General features: G+C 44.2%; 1 protein-coding gene across 1 annotated transcript in view; it reads right to left on the bottom strand.

The window, feature by feature from the left end:
• Positions 1-20,697, bottom strand: part of Faxc (failed axon connections homolog, metaxin like GST domain containing) — a 66,774-nt gene that overhangs the window by 30,361 nt on the left and 15,716 nt on the right. Inside the window, exons 3-4 of the mRNA XM_021222235.2 lie at positions 18,465-18,661; positions 8,511-8,734 (exon numbers count right to left, since the gene is read on the bottom strand). Of these exons, the coding sequence (XP_021077894.1) occupies positions 8,511-8,734; positions 18,465-18,661 (421 nt within the window). The remainder of the gene's footprint in view (positions 1-8,510; positions 8,735-18,464; positions 18,662-20,697) is intronic.

Here is a 20,697-nt window from a genome sequence, read left to right as displayed (position 1 = left end):
AAAAGTGTCCCCCATGGTGAACACTCAAAGCCTGTTTCATGAAGCACTGCTTTGAGTTTCCAAAGCATTCATTTAATATCTATTACTTTCTTTTTTTGTTTTGTTTTTCGAGACAGGGTTTCTCTGTATAGCCCTGACTATCCTGGAACTCACTCTGTAGACCAGGCTGGCCTCGAACTCAGAAATCTGCCTGCCTCTGCCTCCCGGGTGCTTCTTTTCTCTGTAGCTCTCCCACTTTGGGCTTGATTGACAGGCATGGATATTTATTTTTGCTTCCCAACTGGCCTGAGTTCCCAGTATGCAGTGGGCATGCTAAAATATGTACAGACACAAACTATTGCTTTCATCCTTTTCTCACTGCCCAGCTATGAGGCTTTCAGAGCTCTATCATGTTCACTGGGAACAATGTGTTCCAAGCAGTGCCCAGGCAAGGCCGAAAGGCCTAAGGTGAAGGTGACCCAGACATTCCTTTCCATGAGGTGCTGTTTGTGTGACATGCAGAATAGAGGGATGAAGACAGAGTTCAGCAGTTTCAAGTACTTGCTGCTCTTACAAAGAACCAGGGTTTAGTTCCCAGCACCCACTTCATGCAATTCCAGGGAGCCCGACATCCTCTTCTGACCTCTGCAGGCACGTGCATATGTGATCATGCAAGGATATACACACATACACATAAAATAAAAAATAATAGTTTTAAAAATTGAATAGCAAAAACAAGTATAATAAACTGTGCCAAAAAATATAATCGTGGATCAAAATGTTATATTAAGTGGGATAGTGGTACATGCTATGTCTTAGCTCCTGAGAAAACAAAAAAATCGAGGAACATGAGTTCAAAACATCTCAGGCAATTCAGTAAGACCCCATTTAAAAAAAAAAAAATCACATCCTATCTTTTAAGTTTGCATAATTAGTATATGTTGATCAACACATTTATTAAAAAGATAAAAATGTTCAATTGTCCAAATCAAAAATCCTTTGAGGAAAAAAACAAAAAAAACAAAAAAGCTAAAAGAAAAGATTCCAGGGCCAGGGAGATGGTTCAGTGAGTGAAAATGCTTATCAGATTAACATGACAGCCTTCGTAGCGCCCCTAGAGCATCAGCTGAAAGGCTGGTGGTGGGCCAGCCCGGTCTGCAGGGGCCTGAGGTCGGCAGAACCAAGAGTGACATTCCTCACCCAGGTGGAAGGTGAGAGCCGACCCTAACAGCGGGCCTCTGATCTCCACGGGAGCTTTGCTTACCGGGCCATCTCATCTCTCAGTCCACCCAGACCAAGCTGTCAGTGTTGGACACTGGGGACACACTGAGATTGAAATCCACTAAAGTGGTTCAGTACTCTTCTTCTACATGGGCCTCCCAGCTCTGAATAAGTGCGATGTAATTTCTGGACCTGCATACAAAATCGAACATTTTTCTCTACCAGGTTTCGTTTTTTTGTTATGGCCTGAAAGCTTTGGTCCTTGACTTCTCCGTCCAGTGTCACTGGAAAATCAACTCCTCCAAAGGTGTGAGCAGGTCGTTGAGAGAAGTACTGAACATGATCAGCACTGTCCCCAAGAGCTGGGTGGTGTCATTCTATAACTAACAACAGGAAGATACAGTTGCTCAACCTGCCGTGAATCTGCCCCCATCTAACACAGAAGTCTTCTATTGTTTTCTCCGGAGGAGGGAGTTCTCTTGCCCACCAGAATGCCATGACATCCAGCCGTACGAAGAAATCCAGAAACCGTCTTCCCGGTGGCCAAGCTATGCAGATAATGTTCCTTTTGCTGTAGCTTGCTCAGACCTAACCAGAGGCAGCGTTGTAAAGCCAGCCATCTCCGTAAGAACTCACCTGAGTATTTTGTTTCATTATCTGAAATCCTCACCCCTCCCCCTTTGTAAGGAGGAACAGTTTCCTGTCTCCATCTTTCAACATCTTCCTATTTCTAAATGATGACAAGAGGATTCTGAGATCAGACTGGAAATCTTCACATATTCTGGCACTGTTTGGGCCTTGCAGATGGAGTCTGCACATCTGGAGAGTAAGGACCTCGCTCGCTCGCTCGCTCGCTGTTCTGTTTCCCACAGACTTAGCACAGCACCAAATTAACAACTTACACAACTAATACAAAATCAGTATGCAAAATCACGAACTGCAACGTTAGCCTGTTCATCATTCCAAGAGATAAAAGAGCTTTTCTAGCCACCTTCTCACCTCTTTCGGAGTTCAGGTTCTTTACCTATCTGGAAGCCAGCTGAGTGGCTTTGTCCCTGCAGCCACTGAAAAGCACCCTTTACCTCCTAAAGCTTACACTTACACTAAACCTACGCATTCCCACCTCATCATACACTCCTCAGCTCAACACTGGAGAAGAGATGACTTATGCAGGCGTGGGACCAAACAGCACTTGCCACGGCATCTACCCACCTGTCTGTCTGTAACGTGAAATCCAGAATTACATTGATTCTGTTCCAAATAATGGCACAAGTGCTTTAGTACAACTTGAGAAACTCATTTGCCTTTTATCCACGAACAATAAGCTCCCTTTGCCACATACTTCATCTCCACTCAAGTGTCTGTCTCAAACGCAGTATATCCACACCTAAAAGTCCACAAGTCCCCTCCTCCAATGCTCCCTTCCACAAATGGCTGTCTCTCCCACTTCTGTCACTACTCAAGCCTAATCCATCCCTGTCTGCCCAACTATAACACCTTGGTGGTAGGCCCAACACTATCTGATCCTTCCTGGACAGTAAAAACCTTCACATACACACACATGTACACACACTCACATGCACACACACATGTACACACACTCACATGCACACACACACATGTACATGCACTCACATGCACACACACTCACATGCACATACACACACATGTACACACACTCACATGCACACACACATGTACACACACTCACACGCACATACATGCCCATACACATGCACACATGTGAATATACATACACATGCACACTCTCCATCTCCATACTAAACAGAAAACAGGGTATGCAACATTTCTATTTTGTTTTTACCATATTTGCTCTCTCTCTCTCTCTCTCTCTCTCTCTCTCTCTCTCTCTCTCTCTGTGTGTGTGTGTGTGTGTGTGTGTGTGTGTGTGTGTGTGTCTGTTTCAATGTGTATGGGTAATATGGGTACATATATCACCACACATGTGTGGAGAGGCCAAAGAATCTTTAAGAGTTGGTTTTCTCTTTCTACTGTGTGTGTGTGTGTGTGTGTCTGTTTCAGTGTGTATGGGTAGTATGGGTACCATACATGTCACCACACATGTGTAGAGCATCTTTAAGACTTGGTTTTCTCTTTCTACCGTGTGGATCTTGGGAATCAAACCCAGCTCATCAGGCTGAAGAACAGAGCAGTCTCCAACCTCTCATGGTCTCAGACGAGAAACACAGAAATGATTTACATGACATATAAAGTCTGAACATTCTCAACCCCTGACTGCCTCTGCCTACTAACACTGCTCTGCTCTTGTCAAATGTCTAACCACACTGGCTGGCCACCCTTTCAGGCTGTGAAAGCTCCCAGCTGCATCTGATTTCTAGATCTTTCCACATATTGTTCCTTTCTTATCTCAAGCTATTCAGTTCATTCTCATACCCTGCCCTCCTCTCTCTCTCTCTCTCTCTCTCTCTCTCTCTCTCTCTCTCTCTCTCTCTCTCACACACACACACACACACACACACACACACACACACTTGCCTAACTCTGGCCTATGTTTCAGCATTCACTTTAAATGTCATCCGCCAAAGAAGCCTTGTGGATTGACTACGATGCATCCACAATTACCCCTGAAAACTGCCCTCTTTGCATCCTGTTGTTCATGAAGGCACCCCTCACAGATGTGTGATTTTATAAATGTTTACCAAAAATATTTCCTTCTTATAGCAGCCCTGGTAACTCGTAGCTGTGCCTGTCACTGACTCTCAAGCCCTTCGACAAAGATCTCAGCATGCTACTCAATGCATGTCTTTTTGACCAAAGGAACTGCTCCGAATTCTCATCTTTACAAATACATTCTCCTACTATGTCCCTAGCCATGGAGACGGGTCTGAAAGGGACATTAGAGCCTGTTACTCTTTCTGTCCCCAGCCTTTAAATGTATCCATAATTTAAGCTGCTCATGAGGGCACATGCTAGTGATCCCAGCATTCAGAACTCAGAGACGGGAGAACCAGGAGTTCAAGGCCAGACTTTGCTACATGGTGAGTTGGAAAACAGACTAGGCCACATGAGACCCTAACTAGAAAAAAAATGGAAGATTCATAAATTTAACATTTTTTGCTCAGAATTAATTCTTAGATCCACAAATCCTGAGGTTATAGTTTTCTGTCTGCTGACTGTGTGCCGTCACTATTAACTATGATCTATGCAGCACTGGTCCCATAACTGAAACTGGATTTCATTCTTTTCCCCACATATGATTCCACCTTACAAACAAACTCCATTTATCGATGACTCATCCACAGTCACAAGATAACAGCAGCAGCAGCAGCACACAGGACCTATAGACATCCAGTTGAAAACAAAGAAGTGCTCTGAGGGACTTGTCTCCACTGCTTCATTATAATCACAGACACACACTGTAGTCAGATGGAGGGTCACCAAGTCCAGTTACCACAGCCAGCAGCCTCTAGCTCCACCGTAAGCCTCAGAAGCCAGAAGAAATTCTAGAGAAAAGACCGAGGCTCATTTCAACCCACCCATTAGCCCCCGACACACACACACACACACACACACACACACACACACAAGGTGACCACCTCCACGCTGCAAAATAACACTTAGCTTTGGTCCACATTATAAAATCTGCTTTTCAAAAAAACACATCAAAACGCAGTCTTGTTTTGCGACTGGGAAGGTCCGAGAACCACAAGGGTACAGATTTTCTATTACTTATCACAAATGCTTTCCTATGTTGTTCTTTGAGAATATTTTAATCGTCTCTATATAACTTAACTGTGAGCTAAGTGACCAGCCAAGTGTCTTTTTTTACTTGAAAAACAGAAGTAATGATTCTTGTTCTCCAACAATAGCATGTAACCATTGTGTAAAACCGCACCGCGTTGTAACTGCACACGCTTGGGAAGGGGCTGGGAAGCCGCCTCTGACAGGACACGCTACTCTGTATCCCCTTCATTAAATAATCAAGATCACAAATGCTTATTAAAATAACCAAATAGGTGTGGCTCTTACAAATGTGCCAACCTGATGTCAATAAGGACTGAAGACCAAAGAAACCCTGAGCTATTTTCGGACTCAAAAGAACTACTTCACACTAGAAAATGCACGATGAATTTTTTATTAAGCGAATGATGCTTTCTGGAAATCAGCTCTCCTCACTCCCGGTTATAAGACTGATTTATCGTTTGGCTGTCACCTGAGCAGGCTCTTAAAGGCACGCATTGGAAGAATGGACGGCACAACCTCAGTTTACAAACGTATCTATATCTGTCTTATTTTGTTTTGTTTTCAGTCCTTGAGGGTAGAACCCACCGTCCTACACTGGACAAGCGCTCTACCACAGAGCTACATCCTCAGACAACCAAAAATTGTTTGGTAATCCACTTCCAGGAGCAAGCAGATAAAACATTCTTTAAACATCACTTTAGAGACCACTCCTTAATTTGATAGTCTAAGCTCTTCAGGAGATATTCTAAAGATGCCACACTGAAATAATAAAGTCACTTCAAGTACAATCCATAAGGAAATTTGGGGTCATAGTTGGGAAGTGGGGAGCCATGTCAAAGGCCCCGGAGTCTCAGCTCCGTGGGAACGGCAATCCCTTCCCTCCTCGATGCTGTACGGATGTTGGTAGGACAAGCAGAAAATGTCTCCCGTAGCTTCGTCCTCCCCTCCATCTTTAAGTCTGGAGCTTTCCCACAGAAGTCTCTGTGGGAAAAAATCACTCTGTGCCACAGTGATTACCTAACCCTGTGTCCTTGACTCGGCTGTATGCCATAAGCCTGCCTCCTTATTCAACCCTGTATGAGAAGCACACTGACAGCCCAGACCACCCAGTCCCAGCTTTCCTGTATGTGTGTCTGACCTTTCCTTACCCCCTCACCATCCTGATCCGGGTTCTGGAAGCCAAGCCATGCAAGCAGTCGGCAGTTAGAAAACAATGTCTTAAGCCTAATGTTCTGGATTTGATCCCTATCTCACTCCTACCTAGTGGTGTGACTCAATTTCCTCCATTATTGGATGGGTAGTGTTGTTTGACTTTGTCCGGGATCCCATGGTCTCTACTTACTTTAATTGCCGGCCGAATGGTCCCAGCTGGGGAATCTCCTTGTTAATACTAGACACAGCTATACAAATCATATTCCCATTCTCTCTTATTTTCTGTTTGTTTGTTTAATGTTTCTGTAGACTCAGAATTATGAGAACAAAACTATAAGACAAAGAGGCAAAGTGGAATTTGTCTGATAAGTTTTTCTAGCATCAACTATGATACAGGCATACAGTCACATGGTACAGAATACTTAATGTTAGACAAAAGAAAATAAAAGAAAAATAATGTATGTATACCTATACATGATTCAAAATTATGTATAAAAGTATTAAAAGGCTAGGCATCAAATAGTTAGCATCAGATAGCACTTCAGTTAGCAATAAGTTGTAAAATTATTTTGACTTGCTTTCCTTCTCTATGCTTTTCTGAACCTTTCTAAACTTCTATAACTGACATATTTAAAAGTCAGAAAAAAGGTTTCTGTTTCAAACACAGTTTTCCTAGGAAATAAAATTCCTAATGAAGTTATGTTAAATGCAAAATCTATGATTGAAATAAAGGGTACTTCAACGCAAGCATTGTAACTCCTCACAACAGTGGATCTGTTGCTACTAGGTGGCTGTAAGCTGTAGCTGTGACAGTAGCACACAGAGAAGAGTCACCTATGTCCTGGGCTAGACAGAGCAGGTCCTGGAGAGCCCATCATGGTACTCATAACCGCACCCAATTTAAACCTTACAAATATTAAGTGGAACTTGCCATTCAGACCACAGTCAACCACCGATGTCTGAAACCATAGCTAATGAGCCCTGAGCGAGGGCAAATGCCCATGCTTACAAGGCTTCCAGCCAACCCATCAGTGATCAATGCACAGTGATGCATTAGGAACAAGGCTTGGTCATTGAGTACTCAGAGAAAGTGCCAGTGGTCATTATGGCCATCACCCCACTCTCTAAACTTCTCTGAACAAGAAACACTTCTAGCAGAGTGACAGTCACCAATGCTCTGGTTAAGAAATCAGCGCTGTTCAATCGTTCAAAAGGCTTCTACCGGCATAGTCTTGGCCATCATAATGACTCTGGAATTCAACTCCTTATTTGTGGAGGCTTCCACCAGCATAAACTGGCGAGGAGGATTAAGACAGCAACAGACACAGTCACTGTCGAGGAGGAAGGATCCCACTAAGGGTTGCTCGACTGAGATCAAGATGACGATTCCCAGAGCAAGGCACCAGATGGTGTTCAAGGGAGGACTCCAGGTCTAGCAAATATTTGGAATGTGGAGCAATCAAGTGCTCAATGTAGAACACTCTACAAGAAGGGTGATGTCCACAGAGCCTCCACTTCCAGAACACCAGGTCGGTTTCAACCAAATCTCCCATCCCAGTTCCTCGTGGAGGCAAGGAATCTAGCATGATCTACAGTGGGAATGGTGACAGATCTGGACATCAGTACCACGAAGGGAGGACGGGTGAACAAAACCAAGTTCTGAAAAGAAAACCAGAAGTCCCACTGAGACCATTAAAGAGTCCCATCTTAGAGGATGTGGGTTCACCTCTAGGTTGCTGCTTTGAACAGCCTCTCTGTGAATCACCATAGCCAAGAATCAAGCTCGCCCAGTATCAAACTACAGCAGCCCAGGTTGTCCGCAGCCAGCTGAACAGAATAAGTCCCCCTCACTAGCTCATGAGCATTTAAGGCTCTTTGCCTCCCTAAGGAGCTCCCTAGACGCAATTTAGCCCACGATGTCCAATACGTGCATAATCTTGGACAGGACACGTTAGGAAGAAGAAAACTGAGGATACACGCCAGAATGAACAGCATAAGATGACAAGGGTCAATGCATGCACACGCATGCACATGCGCACATGCAAAACAGGTCAGAAGCTGTTCTGTTTAATCACCAAGTCTGTTTAACTCTACAAGAGTATGTGCTTACAAGCAGCCTGACCTGTGGATAAATAGAAGAGGTCCCTTGCTCAAAATCACCTATCCCCACTGCACAGCCAGAATCCCCTGCAGCCAAGTCCCCAGCGCTGACGTGTCTTCCACATGCTTGCAAGTGGGTCCTCCATGGCTACACTAAAAACTAACACCAGAGATTACTCTGGGAGGTTAGGGGCCTTGTTTAAATGGTGGAAATGCAACCTACATAGGGGAGCAAAAAACCCTAAGCAAGTTAAATTCATAAACTAGCAGCACTCTACCAGTCATGCAACAAACAGTAAGCACGGAAAAATATAGAAGGTGTGGTACGTTACCCAAAAGCCCCGCTAAAGACCGCATGTCCTTCTCCATCAGCATGTGAATCTCTTCCTCTGAGAAGCGGCCAATGCCGTGGCCGTGCATCTCCCGCTTCACAATTCCTTTTGTTATGTGGCACACGACCCACCTGAGCAGGTTACCGAAGGGACCACCGCCACTAAGTGACAGCATCTTCCGGGTCTCATTGAGATTGTCCACCCACTGGCAATAAGCTAACGTCCTGGAATTGTGTGGAAACAAGTTACTGCTGTGCGTCAGAGATGTGTTGTAGCTCTGCAGTCACTTTCAAACGCATTGCTCAGAGCGTAGTACTACCGAATAATCGCAGTGTTTAATCCGAGTGGCAGAGACTGTCACAACAGTTCCAGCCAACGTGTAGATTTACAGGCTTTCAGAGAAACGACGGTGTCCTGTGTTCCTGTTCAATCAAGTCTTCCCAGTCGCCTGCCCACAGACTCCTCTGTTCTTTCTCATCCTATCTCATAAAAGTAATAGCCTTTCAGGAGGCTGGCAAGTGCTATGGGGCCTGCAGCCAATGGGAAGAGAGCAGCCTGCCCCTCTGGAGCTTAAGGATGGCTCCGCAGGCACATGAGTGCTTTGCGCTAAGTCCTGTGTCTCCGTTTTCTGGGCTGCATATATTTTACATCTCATGATTTAAAAAAAAAAAAAAAAAAGGTTGGGTTATTTTTTTAAGACACCCTTTTGCCTTTTGAACAGAGGTTAAGGGGCAGGTACACCTGCCTATGTGTCATACGTGATATGCTGTAGATATGTAAATTATATGCTCTCCCAAAAATCATCTCTCTCCCTCAGGCTGTTTTGCAAGGATTTTAAGTATTCACCCAAGGAACTGTGTGGTCACTCTCCCACTGGGTGGCGCTAGTGGCAACCTCACCCATCCAGCGTTCCCACACAACACAGGCAGACAGGAAGCATCCTCTTGGCTGCAGTGCCTGTACTTTTCCTTATTTGGTTTGAGAAACCTGCACAGTCTCAAAAGTGTTTTTTATAGCTAACCATGTTATTAGACATATAGTAAAGGGTTTCCCTCTGAATGTAGCTCTGAGAATAGACACATGAAATAGTTTTTCTTTATAATAATAATAATTAAAAAAAAAAAATGTAGTGATCATATCCCTAACCCTGATGTGGGGCTAATATGTAGTAATGACTTCTTAAAACTCANAAAGGTAAAAAAAAAAAAAAAAAAAAAAAAAAAAAAAAAAAAAAAAAAAAAAAAAAAAAAACCATTATTATTAAAAACACACAGAATGATAGTAAATGGTAGCTATAAAGAAAAGTTATTTTACACATTAGGAAGAAAACAAGAGCTGGGTGCATCTCAGTGGTGTAAGATTTGACAGCATGTGCCAGGCTCTGGCATCGATCTCTAACTCCACTGGAGGGAAGAAAAGCCCTGAAAGTTTTAGCATCTTATGTAGCTATGCTCTATTGACATCCTCTCCATTTAAAAACATACATAAAGTTTCTAATCATTCTTGAATTTTTACTCGAAAGCCCTAATTTAAGCGCACTCTCCACACTACGGTCATTTTTGACTCCTCCGTTACCTTTTAAAAAGAACCCCTACAACTCTGGTAGAACGCTCTCTCTGTGTGTGTGTCTTTTTCGTAAGTCTCTCAAACCATTGCAAAGTGAAGAAATGAATTTTTCTGAGAATAGGAAAATTACCTCACAGCAAAATTTGACTGTGCACGGGCAGTGCATGGGCAGTGCATGTGATGGGTCTTTTGATGTAAACTATCTCACATCCATTGCACTGAATTCTATGTCAATATCAATGCTACCTACCCTTCGAGAGCCCTCTTTATTATACCTGCAAAAATCTACTAGTTTTCAGATTCCATTAGAATAACGAGTACTGTGATTCTAATTGCACATTACTTCAATTCACAACAAACGAAGTTACGTAACCTTTGATGATTGGGAAAGCCAAAAGTCTTAGAAGAAAAAAAAAATTAATCCTAAACTGAACATAAAGAAGTGACAATCTCACAGAGGAGGTTCCTAAAGCATGGAACAAGGCACGTGTGATTCTCAGCTGGCAAGTTCACTTGAGAAGAAGTGTTGTGTCACCCAGTTAGATCCTGGCATAACTGTAGGATGAACAGGACGGAGCCTGCATGAAGACGCTGGCTGCCAGGACCTGCAAAAACTCTAGGAGTGTAGCTGGGCTTCGGGATGCATGGGAGGAATCGTGTAAGACCTGAGATGGACGGCCCCACGGAGCCAATCATAGGAGGCCTGAAGCCAGGCTGAACCATTTTAACTTCAAAAGTAAGGGTTAAGTGCTGGAAAGTTTCATAATAGGACCTATGACAATGCTGGTAGGAAGGGTGACAGGAAAACCGGGTGAGTGAGATAGACAAGAAAGGATATGCTGTAGACCATGACAGAGAGGTGACACAGGGTACATGGAGCACTTCTGAGGTAGAAGGGTCCAGTAACCGGTAGATACTCAGGGAAAGTGGCTGACTTCTCCCAGGCTGAGCATTTGAGTGGATTTCACCAATCAGCGCTGGACCCCACAGGGTGGAATGGGTTTGAGGAATGAAAGGTAGGTGAAGCAGATACACTTGAAGGTTCCAAAGACAAAAGAAGTCCAGAAAGCAGGAAAAACTCAAGAGGAAAGTTTAGACTTTACACAGAGATCGAACTGGTGGGCGGTCAGGGACATTTAGTGAGTTTTCAAGCTGTGAGGGAAAATGGGATTGTCTAAGGAAAGTTCTAGAATGAGGACAATGTTGGAAAAATAATAGTTCAAAGGCAAATTAGAAGGAAGAAGGTGCTATGGAAAGGAGGGGAGACAGCTCATTATCTAAGATGGAAGGAATACAGGTCCTATAAAGGATGGCGGGTACAGAGAGGATAAGCTCCCTGCCTCGTGATGATATCTGTTTCCTCCCAGAGCAGGAAATGCTATGTGTGTGGGGAAGTGCAGAAAATACACAGTAGCAGGTTGTAGGAGAGGGGGCTGCCTGGCCCACACAGCTCAGCAGTGATGGCAGAAAGTCAAAGGTGTAAGGTTCTCAACCTGCAGGGGCAGCGTGAACACGGGGCACGGGAGAAGAACTGCACTCATTCCGAACCCTGCAGCTAGAAGTAGCCTTGCCAACTGGCCTTTCTCTCTTCCTCTTCCTGCTTTCTGTATGTATGCGTGTGCGTCTCTGTGTCTGTGTATGTGTCCTTGTACATGTTCACTATGCCTACAGTGCATGTGTTGTAAGGACACATGAGTGCACGTGCGCATGTGAGTGTGGAAGCTAGAGGTTCCTCAGGTTCTGCCCACAATTTTTTTCAGGCATGGCCTCTTCTGACCTAGAACTTGCCAAGTACGACTGGGCTGGCTGGCCAGTGAGCCCCTGAGCCATGCCTGCCCCAGACTTTCCAACACTGGGACTTCGAGTGTGCTCCACCACACTTGCACTTGGCTTTTTTGAAAGGTGGGCAGTACACTCCACATGTGCATATGCCTTAAGTGACAGGTGGTTGTTGGTCACCTCTGTGGATTCTAGGAACAGAACTTGGGTCCTCCGGAAGAACAGCAAGCCCTTGTAAGGGCTAAACCATCTCTGCAGCCCCAACACTCAGCACTTTAAAGATATATGCAAATTAATCTCCGGTCCTCATACCTGCAAGGCCTTGCAAGCACTTTAGTGACTGAATATCTCCCCAGCCCCTGCTCTGCACCTGATTTCTTTGCTTTTCTACTGTCCCCAATATTACAGACCAGTGTCAAATAAGGACCAGAGGGCTCTTTGGGGATCAAATCCAGAAAAGTATCAAAAGTGTCGAAAGACAACAAACGTGTAGATTACTGTGATCGTTTGTATATTCTTGGGCCAGGGAGTGGTGTGGCCTTGTTGGAATTGGTGTGACCTGATTGGAGTAGGTGTGTCACTGTGGGTGTGGGCTTAAGATCCTCACCCTAGTTGCCTGGAAGTCAGTCTTCCACTAGCAGCCTTTGGATGAAGATGTAAAACTCTCAGCTATGCCTGCACCATGCCTGCCTGGATACTGCCATGCTCCCACCTTGATGATAATGGACTGAACCTCTGACCCTGTAAGCCAGCCCCAACTAAATGTTGTTTTTTTATAAGACTTGCCCTGGTCATGGTGTCTGTTCACATCAGTAAAACCCTATCTAAGACAATTACATACTCTGACCTCAGCTAGGACAGGCAGGGGACAGGATAATTTGCAGGTTTCCATGTCATAAGAGCCAAGGATACACCTCTCACTCAGGATTCCAGAAATAGTGAGCGATTACACCCATAACTCCACCCAAACAACTCTCACCAAGCCATGGGTCAGAAACTTCCTCCATGCCCTCTTCCGTGAGCTGGGCTCTCATGAGTGCTGCAGCATCTCTTGGAGCTTGCCTTTAGCTTACAATGGCTGTTCACACACAGACACACACACACACACACACACCTTTCCCATGTTCTAACAGAATTCTATCAATTTTTCTTCTAGTTTCCTCCCTACTACGTCATGAGGTGAGCTCATTCATACCCAGGAGTTCAAAGCGACTTCCAAATCTATACCTAACTCAGACCTCGATCCTCAGACCCATGAGTCCCAAATGGAAGAGCTTCGGGAAATGCAAACTACACTTCCAACATTGGATTCATTTCTGTTTGCTTCACCTCACCCAGGCCAGAATCCCCAGGAGATGTTCTCCATGGCTCCCACCCAAGTGTGCCAAGCCTATGCTCACAGGCCACGAGTTTCTCAGGATGGCTATAAATGCAGCCCGACATATTTGTAGACTGCAACATCGTATTGTGATGTCAGAAACCCCAGGACACTGACCATATTCTGGCCCTTCCCAGTTTCCAATTCGCAGTATGGCCTCCTATAAACTGTATATTAGCTGTGCAAAAGGGCATGAGCTTTCCCCCAACCCCAAGTACAGACTGAATATTCATGTTCCCAAATTCCTTGTATTGAAACCAGGCGGTATTAGGAAGCAAGGCCTTCAGTGTACTTAAGTCATGAGGACAGAGCCCTCAAGAGTAAAATTACTGCCCTTATAAAAATGACCCTACAGAGTTTCTGTTATGTGACCTTGCTGTAAGAAGATGGTTATCTGTGGACCAGAAAATGGGACCTCATTAAACTCCAAATCTGCTAAAACCTTGGCCTTGGGCTTACTAGTCTCCCTGTGTGGTGAGATATAAACATCTAAACTGCCAGACTGCTATTCAGTTACAGGAGCCTGAGTGGACTAAGACATTCCCCCAAACACCTCTTTCTTGATTGCAAATATTTACAGACAGTGCTGTCTACCTGAACACCCTAATCATTACCCCTGATCATTAGCTCCGTCNCCTGCCACTCCAGTTGTCGCATGGCTCTATCACACTACCATGTCCTCTGGCATCCCTGCCTTCATCTCTCCGGTAGGTGGTAACTCCGCCTTCCCTCAGCTCCTCAATCTCTTCCCCAACAATGACAGTCATTAAGGCTTAAGGAGCGCTTTCTCATAAAGGCATTCCAGCCTGAGAGCCTGCATCGTATCTGCATACCAGTTGGCATTCACTTCATGTCCTAAGAGTGGACTGTGGTTTGAATGAAAAACAACTTTATACTGAGTCGATGCTGGCTGTGTGACATTTCTAAGGGATAGTATGTACTTAGAAAAATAGAGAGAAGAACCCATGGAGAATGAAGTGTCTGCCACTTGTCTCTTTAGCAGTTCTTGGCCCCTTTATCTTCACTGGGAAGAAGCCCAGTGCACAAGAAGTCATGAATTATTAAGTGAAGTCAGCAAGAAGGGCCAACTAGGATAAGCAATTAAAGTGAGTTGTCATGTGACAATCTATTTCAGAAAGTTCAGATGTTCGTTTTCTTATCACGACTAATGTGTCTAATCTCTCCTACATAAATTGGACCAAAGATTTAAAGATTTAAAGCCCGTGCTAACACTTCTAAAGGAAACCTAGCAAATAGGCAAATGGCCAAGCATCATGGTCCATGCCTGTAATCCCAGAACCCAGGAAATAAGCAGAAGGGTGGTGGTTTACATAACTCACAGGACTGCAGAACAAGACCCTGTCTCGAGTAGAAGAGACAGCTGGGTTTGGTTTGGTTTTAGAGCTGAATCAAACCCAATACCTTGTGCCTGCTTTGGGCAGGCACTCAATCTCTGAGCTATAGATCTTCAGTCCCTTATGGCTGATGCTTTGATGAAAATGTTTTGTTTTTTTTTTTTAAGATTTATTTATTTATTATATGTAAGTACACTGTAGCTGTCTTCAGACACTCCAGAAGAGGGAGTCAGATCTTGTTGTGATGGTTGTGAGCCACCATGTGGTTGCTGGGATTTGAACTCCCGACCTTCGGAAGAGCAGTCGGGTGCTCTTACCCACTGAGCCATCTCACCAGCCCGATGAAAATGTTTTTTCACCATAACCTACCATGAAGACAGGCCCAAGGCACAAGCAAACAATAATATCCAGAAAGTTACAACTGTTGAGTCTCAGAGTATGGCCTTCCAAGTAAGAATGCCTGTCACTGACAGCATGGTGGCTCGCCTTTTACTTCCCGAGTTCCGAAGGCAGAGCTGGGTGGGTCTCTGTAAGTTCCCTGGTAGCCAAGATTACACAGTGAGACCCTCTCTCAAAAACCACCTCTCTCTACATGAGGCTATACCCTTGCTGACTTATTGGTGTTCTACTTTAAAGGGGTATGAACTTATGATATACTTCTTCAATGATCATCAAATTTCACAAACCTTCCAACAGGAGCTCCCCCTCCAGGTAAGACTGGATACAGAAGGGGAAACGGTGGAATGGGTCTGTAGCATTGTAATCAGCCATCACGGTCAGGCTCTTACACTTCTTGTAAGCCATCTAAGGAAAAGTTCCCCCTTCTCCCTCCGATACTAAAATTACATCAAAAGCCAAGCTCAGGTTGGAGATGGGTTTCCATGCTGGTGTGCTCGCCTAGCATGCACAAGGGCCCTGAGTTCAAATGCTATCTCACACACACACACACACACACACACACACACACACACACACACAAAATGAGGTTTAAAATATATAAATTATGTGCAACCTAGAAGCAGATTTGTGTGGAAAATGTTGGGCGTTGCACTTATTCTATAGTGTTAGAAGACTCTTGGGGTGTTCACTGATGGCCACAGGAGGGCAGTATGCATCACTGAAGAAACAATGTCGTTAGAAAATCAATTTCGTTTTGGTAATTTGATTCTCTGTCTGAGAAATCCAGTTTCCAAGCATTAGATCTAACTTAAGCACTCGGTACAAGACAAAGAAGATAAGAAAAAAAAAAATCAGGCTTATTCATCTTCAATAATAGCTTTTATAATGCAAGTGGGATATAATTATATAGATTTCAAATGCAAGAAAAGCCACTTTGTAGCTGAGTGTGCTTATCTGAGTGGACATAAAACAAAGCTTTGAAATTATGCCATGTTACATGTGACATTTTCTGTCACTTCTGCCTTGTAGAAAATTGTACGCAAGCAGTTATAAAGTTTCAAGCCAAAATAAAATGTACCTGAAAACCCTCAGAGCGTCAGATAAGTCGGTTAAACACTGAGGGTTGACAGACCTTCCTTCCTCTGTAAATACTGCTGTCTCAACCTAAGAGCTTGGTGCTGGTTAGCGTGTGAGAGAATCTCAGAGATGACTGACTACCATACACTGAGGTCAGTTCCCGTGCTGGGGCCAGCTTCCATTCTGCTCGCTGGGACTGGAAGAGCAGAAGGAAAGGAGAATGCCACGGCCTTGGACAGTTCCTTGTGAGAGTGGGGATATAAAGCTCCCTGGTGAGTATGGGAACTTTATAGGCCAGAGGGGAGAAAAGAAACAGGCCAAGGGATTGTTCTTCTTTTGGTACTAGAGATAGAAATGTATTATATCTCAAAATGCCTCTCCCCCCCCCCATTTTTTTTCTAATAGAAAGTGAGTTAGAGACACAATGCTAACCTTTAACAAGGCGATATGGCCCCCAAGTACAGTAAGCTCTGGGAAGTTTATGATCTTCCCCTGCTCCCTCTCTCTCACATCCACAGTCTACCCTACCTCCCTATTAGCTGACGGTTAGTGAAGACAAGAGCAGAAAAGCATTGTCTGTGAATGTCTACCAGGGGAGTAAAGTTATATAAAATGATGCAGGTCCCTGACTGAAAGGCCTGACGTATGAGAATTGGGCACTTCACTAAATCCAAACATATACATATACATGTATGTATATATGTATGTATGTATGCATGTATATATGCATGTATGTATTTCTGAGCTACTACAAAAATGTAAGAGTTACAGCCAAAATATGAGTGAAAACATAAGTTCCGCAGCTTTCTAGAAAACCGACATTTAGCTTTCCACATCCTTGAGTCAGGCACCCCATCTCTTAAAGGAGGTGTAGTAAACACGATCATAGGTGACTTGCGGGTCAGGGCCCCAGAGCACACTCTTCATTTCCCTCTGCCACTGCAGAGCTGGGTCTGAAACCTGGCTACTGAATGAGATGGGATCCTTCCCACAGCCTTTCCCAGAAGCCAAGTGAGTCAGACAGTCACACATCCTAGTGTCTACTGTGACAAAGCAGAGGCCTGGCATCTCCATCAGCCTTTCATGGAAAGGACCAGGCCCCTGCCAACACTAAGTCCACTCTTTCCCACACTGCTCTCCCTACACTCTCCGACAAAGCACTTCCTCAGTCAGCCCTCCCTTGTCTCTATAGTGAGGTGGGGAGAGGATGTGGAGTTCTGGTCAACCACAGGACAGACAGGGTACAAAAATCAAACATGGGAAAAGAAAAATAGAGGGTCATGTGCCCTCTGAGATAAAGAAGCATCCAGTTTTCTACCTAGAGAGAGGGGAGGAGGAGGAGGCAGAGAGCCAGAGAGCCAGAGAGGAAGAATCCCACAGTAAGTCCCCCAAGGAGATGGCCTCCGTGGGAGGAAGTGGTCAGTAAAAGCTAGATCATCATCTGACCAAGAAACAGCAACACCAATAAAGGGGGACTAAGAATTTCTAGTTAAGTATTGAGACAAAGTCAAGTCAGCAACGATTCGGAAGAAACTTCCAGCCAACTCTAGGAGTCTAGAGAAGGAAACAGATGCACCAGACAATAGTCAAAGAGGGGAAAGCCCACAGAACATATAGGTTTGCAAAGCAAGACTAAGCGAGTGTGAGCATGTCAAATAGCACTGCAGCAGCTTGTAACCACCAAAGCAAAACAGAACAACTGGTCAACCCAACTGTGTGCTGCTTCGAACTTGAGGGCTGTGAACCAGGAATGAAGCAGGGGTTTCTCTGTGTAGCCCTAGCTGTCCTGGAACTCGATCTGTATACCAGACTTGCCTCAAACTCAGATATCGGACTCTCTCTGCCTCATGAGGGTGGGATTAAAGGCATGTGCCAGGACTGCCCAGCATCTGATGGGCTTTTATTCAGCAGTTTGTACCAATGAGCCCCACAAATTGACATTTTTTAGGGCCCTTCACTGAAATACAGGAAACTGCAACACGTACGCTGTAAAAGCTTTTCCTGTATATGTGGTTAGGAAAAGATCAAAGGAAGATTTTGTTATTATAAATGAAAGCCAAGTTTCAGTGTGCATCATAGTTTTACTGAAATGAAGTCGGCTTACAAACTGCAGGTTTATTGGTATAGTTGAGTGATCGTGGCTATGACAGACTCTACAGTGATACTGTGGAATCTTTATCTAGATACTTGGGGACAACAGGCAGAGCGTGGACCCTAAATCAAAGGGGTTTGTTTTGTTTGTTTGTTTGTTTGTTGTGTTCGTTTTTTGATAAAACTTTTGAGAAAGGTGATAAACTTAACACAAAACTTTTAAGACAGTGTCAGAAATCTGACGGAGACCTTGGGCTGGCTGGGCAGTGCCTTTGGGGTGGGAGTTGGGGAGACTCAGCAGGGACTCACCAGTAGAAGTGCTCTTCCACCATCTTGGTCACGGCTCTTGAGATGGCTCTTTCATGGGGGCCAAGGTTTTTATTTAAGTTCACTCCAAGTTTCTCTTCCAGAAAGTCGATTATGAATTCTGTGCCAGACACTTTTTCATTATTATATTCAATCCAAGGCATCTTCCCTTGAGCAGAGAGTTTTCCACCAAAATAGTTCTAAACAGAGCATTTGAGAGAGAGAGAGAGAGAGAGAGAGAGAGAGAGAGAGAGAGAGAGAGAGAGAGAGAGAGAGAGAGAGAAGCAACTGATGGTTAAAATTACAATGACATTTGTCCTCCACTGTGTACAAAGTAAAGGCCTGGACCACATGAATGGAGGGGGGGGGGTTCTGGAGAATTCCATGTCTTCGGTCACTTTTTCACTGATTAACAGAAACAACCATTCCTACCCAGTGCTCAAATGAACTCAGCACACTGACTGTTTAAGATCATTACTCTAGAAGGGGGAGGGGACATTTTACTGAACATTAAAGTATTAATTTGTTCCCATAGGTTCTATAGTGGACTCAAAACATTAAAGTATTAATTTGTTCCCATAGGTTCTATAGTGGACTCAAATTCTATCTAAACTAGGAAAGGAAGGGGACTGTGAGTCAAGGAGTGGGAGAGAGAGGAAAGGGGTGAGTTTGAAGTGGACAAGTGTAGCTACAATGTGTAAAACTATCCACAAAGAGGGGGGAAAAAACCTGAAAATAAACCACAAAAAAGCTTGCATCAACTTAGTAACCAAAGAACTCATCTCAAATCCAATATGTTGCATCTAAATAATGCATATTGTCACTACAGTGCAAGTAAGAGGTCCTCTAAATGATCATACTGGGGTTTTAAAAAATAATAATACACAACAGATTCAACTACAGTGTCTCCTAAAGGAAATTAATTCAGCAGTTTCCTGGCTTTCTGCCCAGAGCTTAATGTCTAGTCCTAGCAGTAGTGCCCAGAACCTGTTCAGACAAGCTCTAGGTTGATCTACAAGCATGGTAGAAGCTTACAGTGTCTCTGATCTTGATCAGAAAGAAGGTGAACAGATCAAGTTAGACAACTGATGGTTTAAATTACCATGGCATTTGTTCTCCACAGTGTACAAAGTAAAAGCCTGGACCACTTGATTGGAGGGGTTCTGGAGAATTCCGTGTCTTCGATCACTTTTCTAATATGGTCATTTAAACCTCAAGGTTAATTGTAAGAATGGTATCCACTGACTCAGAGACTACACAGCCTAAATTAAGCTGGTTATCACAAACTCTTCCTTATACTTTATACAAATAGACAGTGCTCAAAACCATGGTGGGGATGCAAAATGGCCAACCACTTTAAAACATTCTGACATTGTCTTAAGTTAAACATACTCATCTCTTCTCCTTTTCAAAAAAATGTATTTTTTTATTTTATGTGTCTGTTTGCCTCTGATGTATGTCTGTACCATGTGCAAGCCTGGTGCCAGTGAAGACAGAAAGGGCCATTAGATCCCCTGGAACTAGAATTACAGTTGTGAGCTGTCCTCTGGTGTGAGGAACTGAACCGGGATCCTCTGAAAGATCTGCCTTCTCTTAATTAAAAAGCCATCTCTCCAGCCCCTATGACTTTCTTCTATTCAAGCCATTTCACCCCTAAGTATTTACCCAAGAGTAAGAAAGCATACAGCCATGCAAAGGCATGTAAACAAAAGTCTGGCTGGAGAGATGGCTGTGTGGTTGACATCATGTAGTGCTCTTCCGGAGGACCTGAGTTTGGTTCTGGCTGACCACATATGGCTGGAGGATACCTCGGTCAGTAAGGTGCTTGCTCTGTAAGCATGGAAACTGGAATTCAAACCGTAGGATCTACACTAAGAGCCAGAAGTGAGATAGGCACCTGTCGTCACATTACAGAGGAAGTAGAGACAGGCAGAATATTGGTGCTTACTGGACAGCCAGTGTAGCCAAAATAATGAGCTCTGTGGTAGTTTGAATGCTTGGTCCCCAGTTTGAGAAAGATTAGAAGGTGTGGCCTTGTTGGAGGAAGTCTGCCATTGGGGGTGGGTGTGGAGGTTTCAAAAGACTTCTAGGCCCAGCCTTAGTCAATGTCTGCCTCTATCTCTCACTCTGTGTCTCTCTGTCTCTCTCTGTGTCTCTCTGTCTCTCTCTCTCTCTCTGTCTCTCTCTCTCTGTCTCTCTCTCTCTCTGTCTCTCTCTCTCTGTCTCTCTCTCTCTG

Source organism: Mus pahari, chromosome 22 (assembly GCF_900095145.1).
Source record: "Mus pahari chromosome 22, PAHARI_EIJ_v1.1, whole genome shotgun sequence".
NCBI lineage: Eukaryota > Metazoa > Chordata > Mammalia > Rodentia > Muridae > Mus > Mus pahari.
This window is presented reverse-complemented; position numbering and strand designations above follow the sequence as displayed.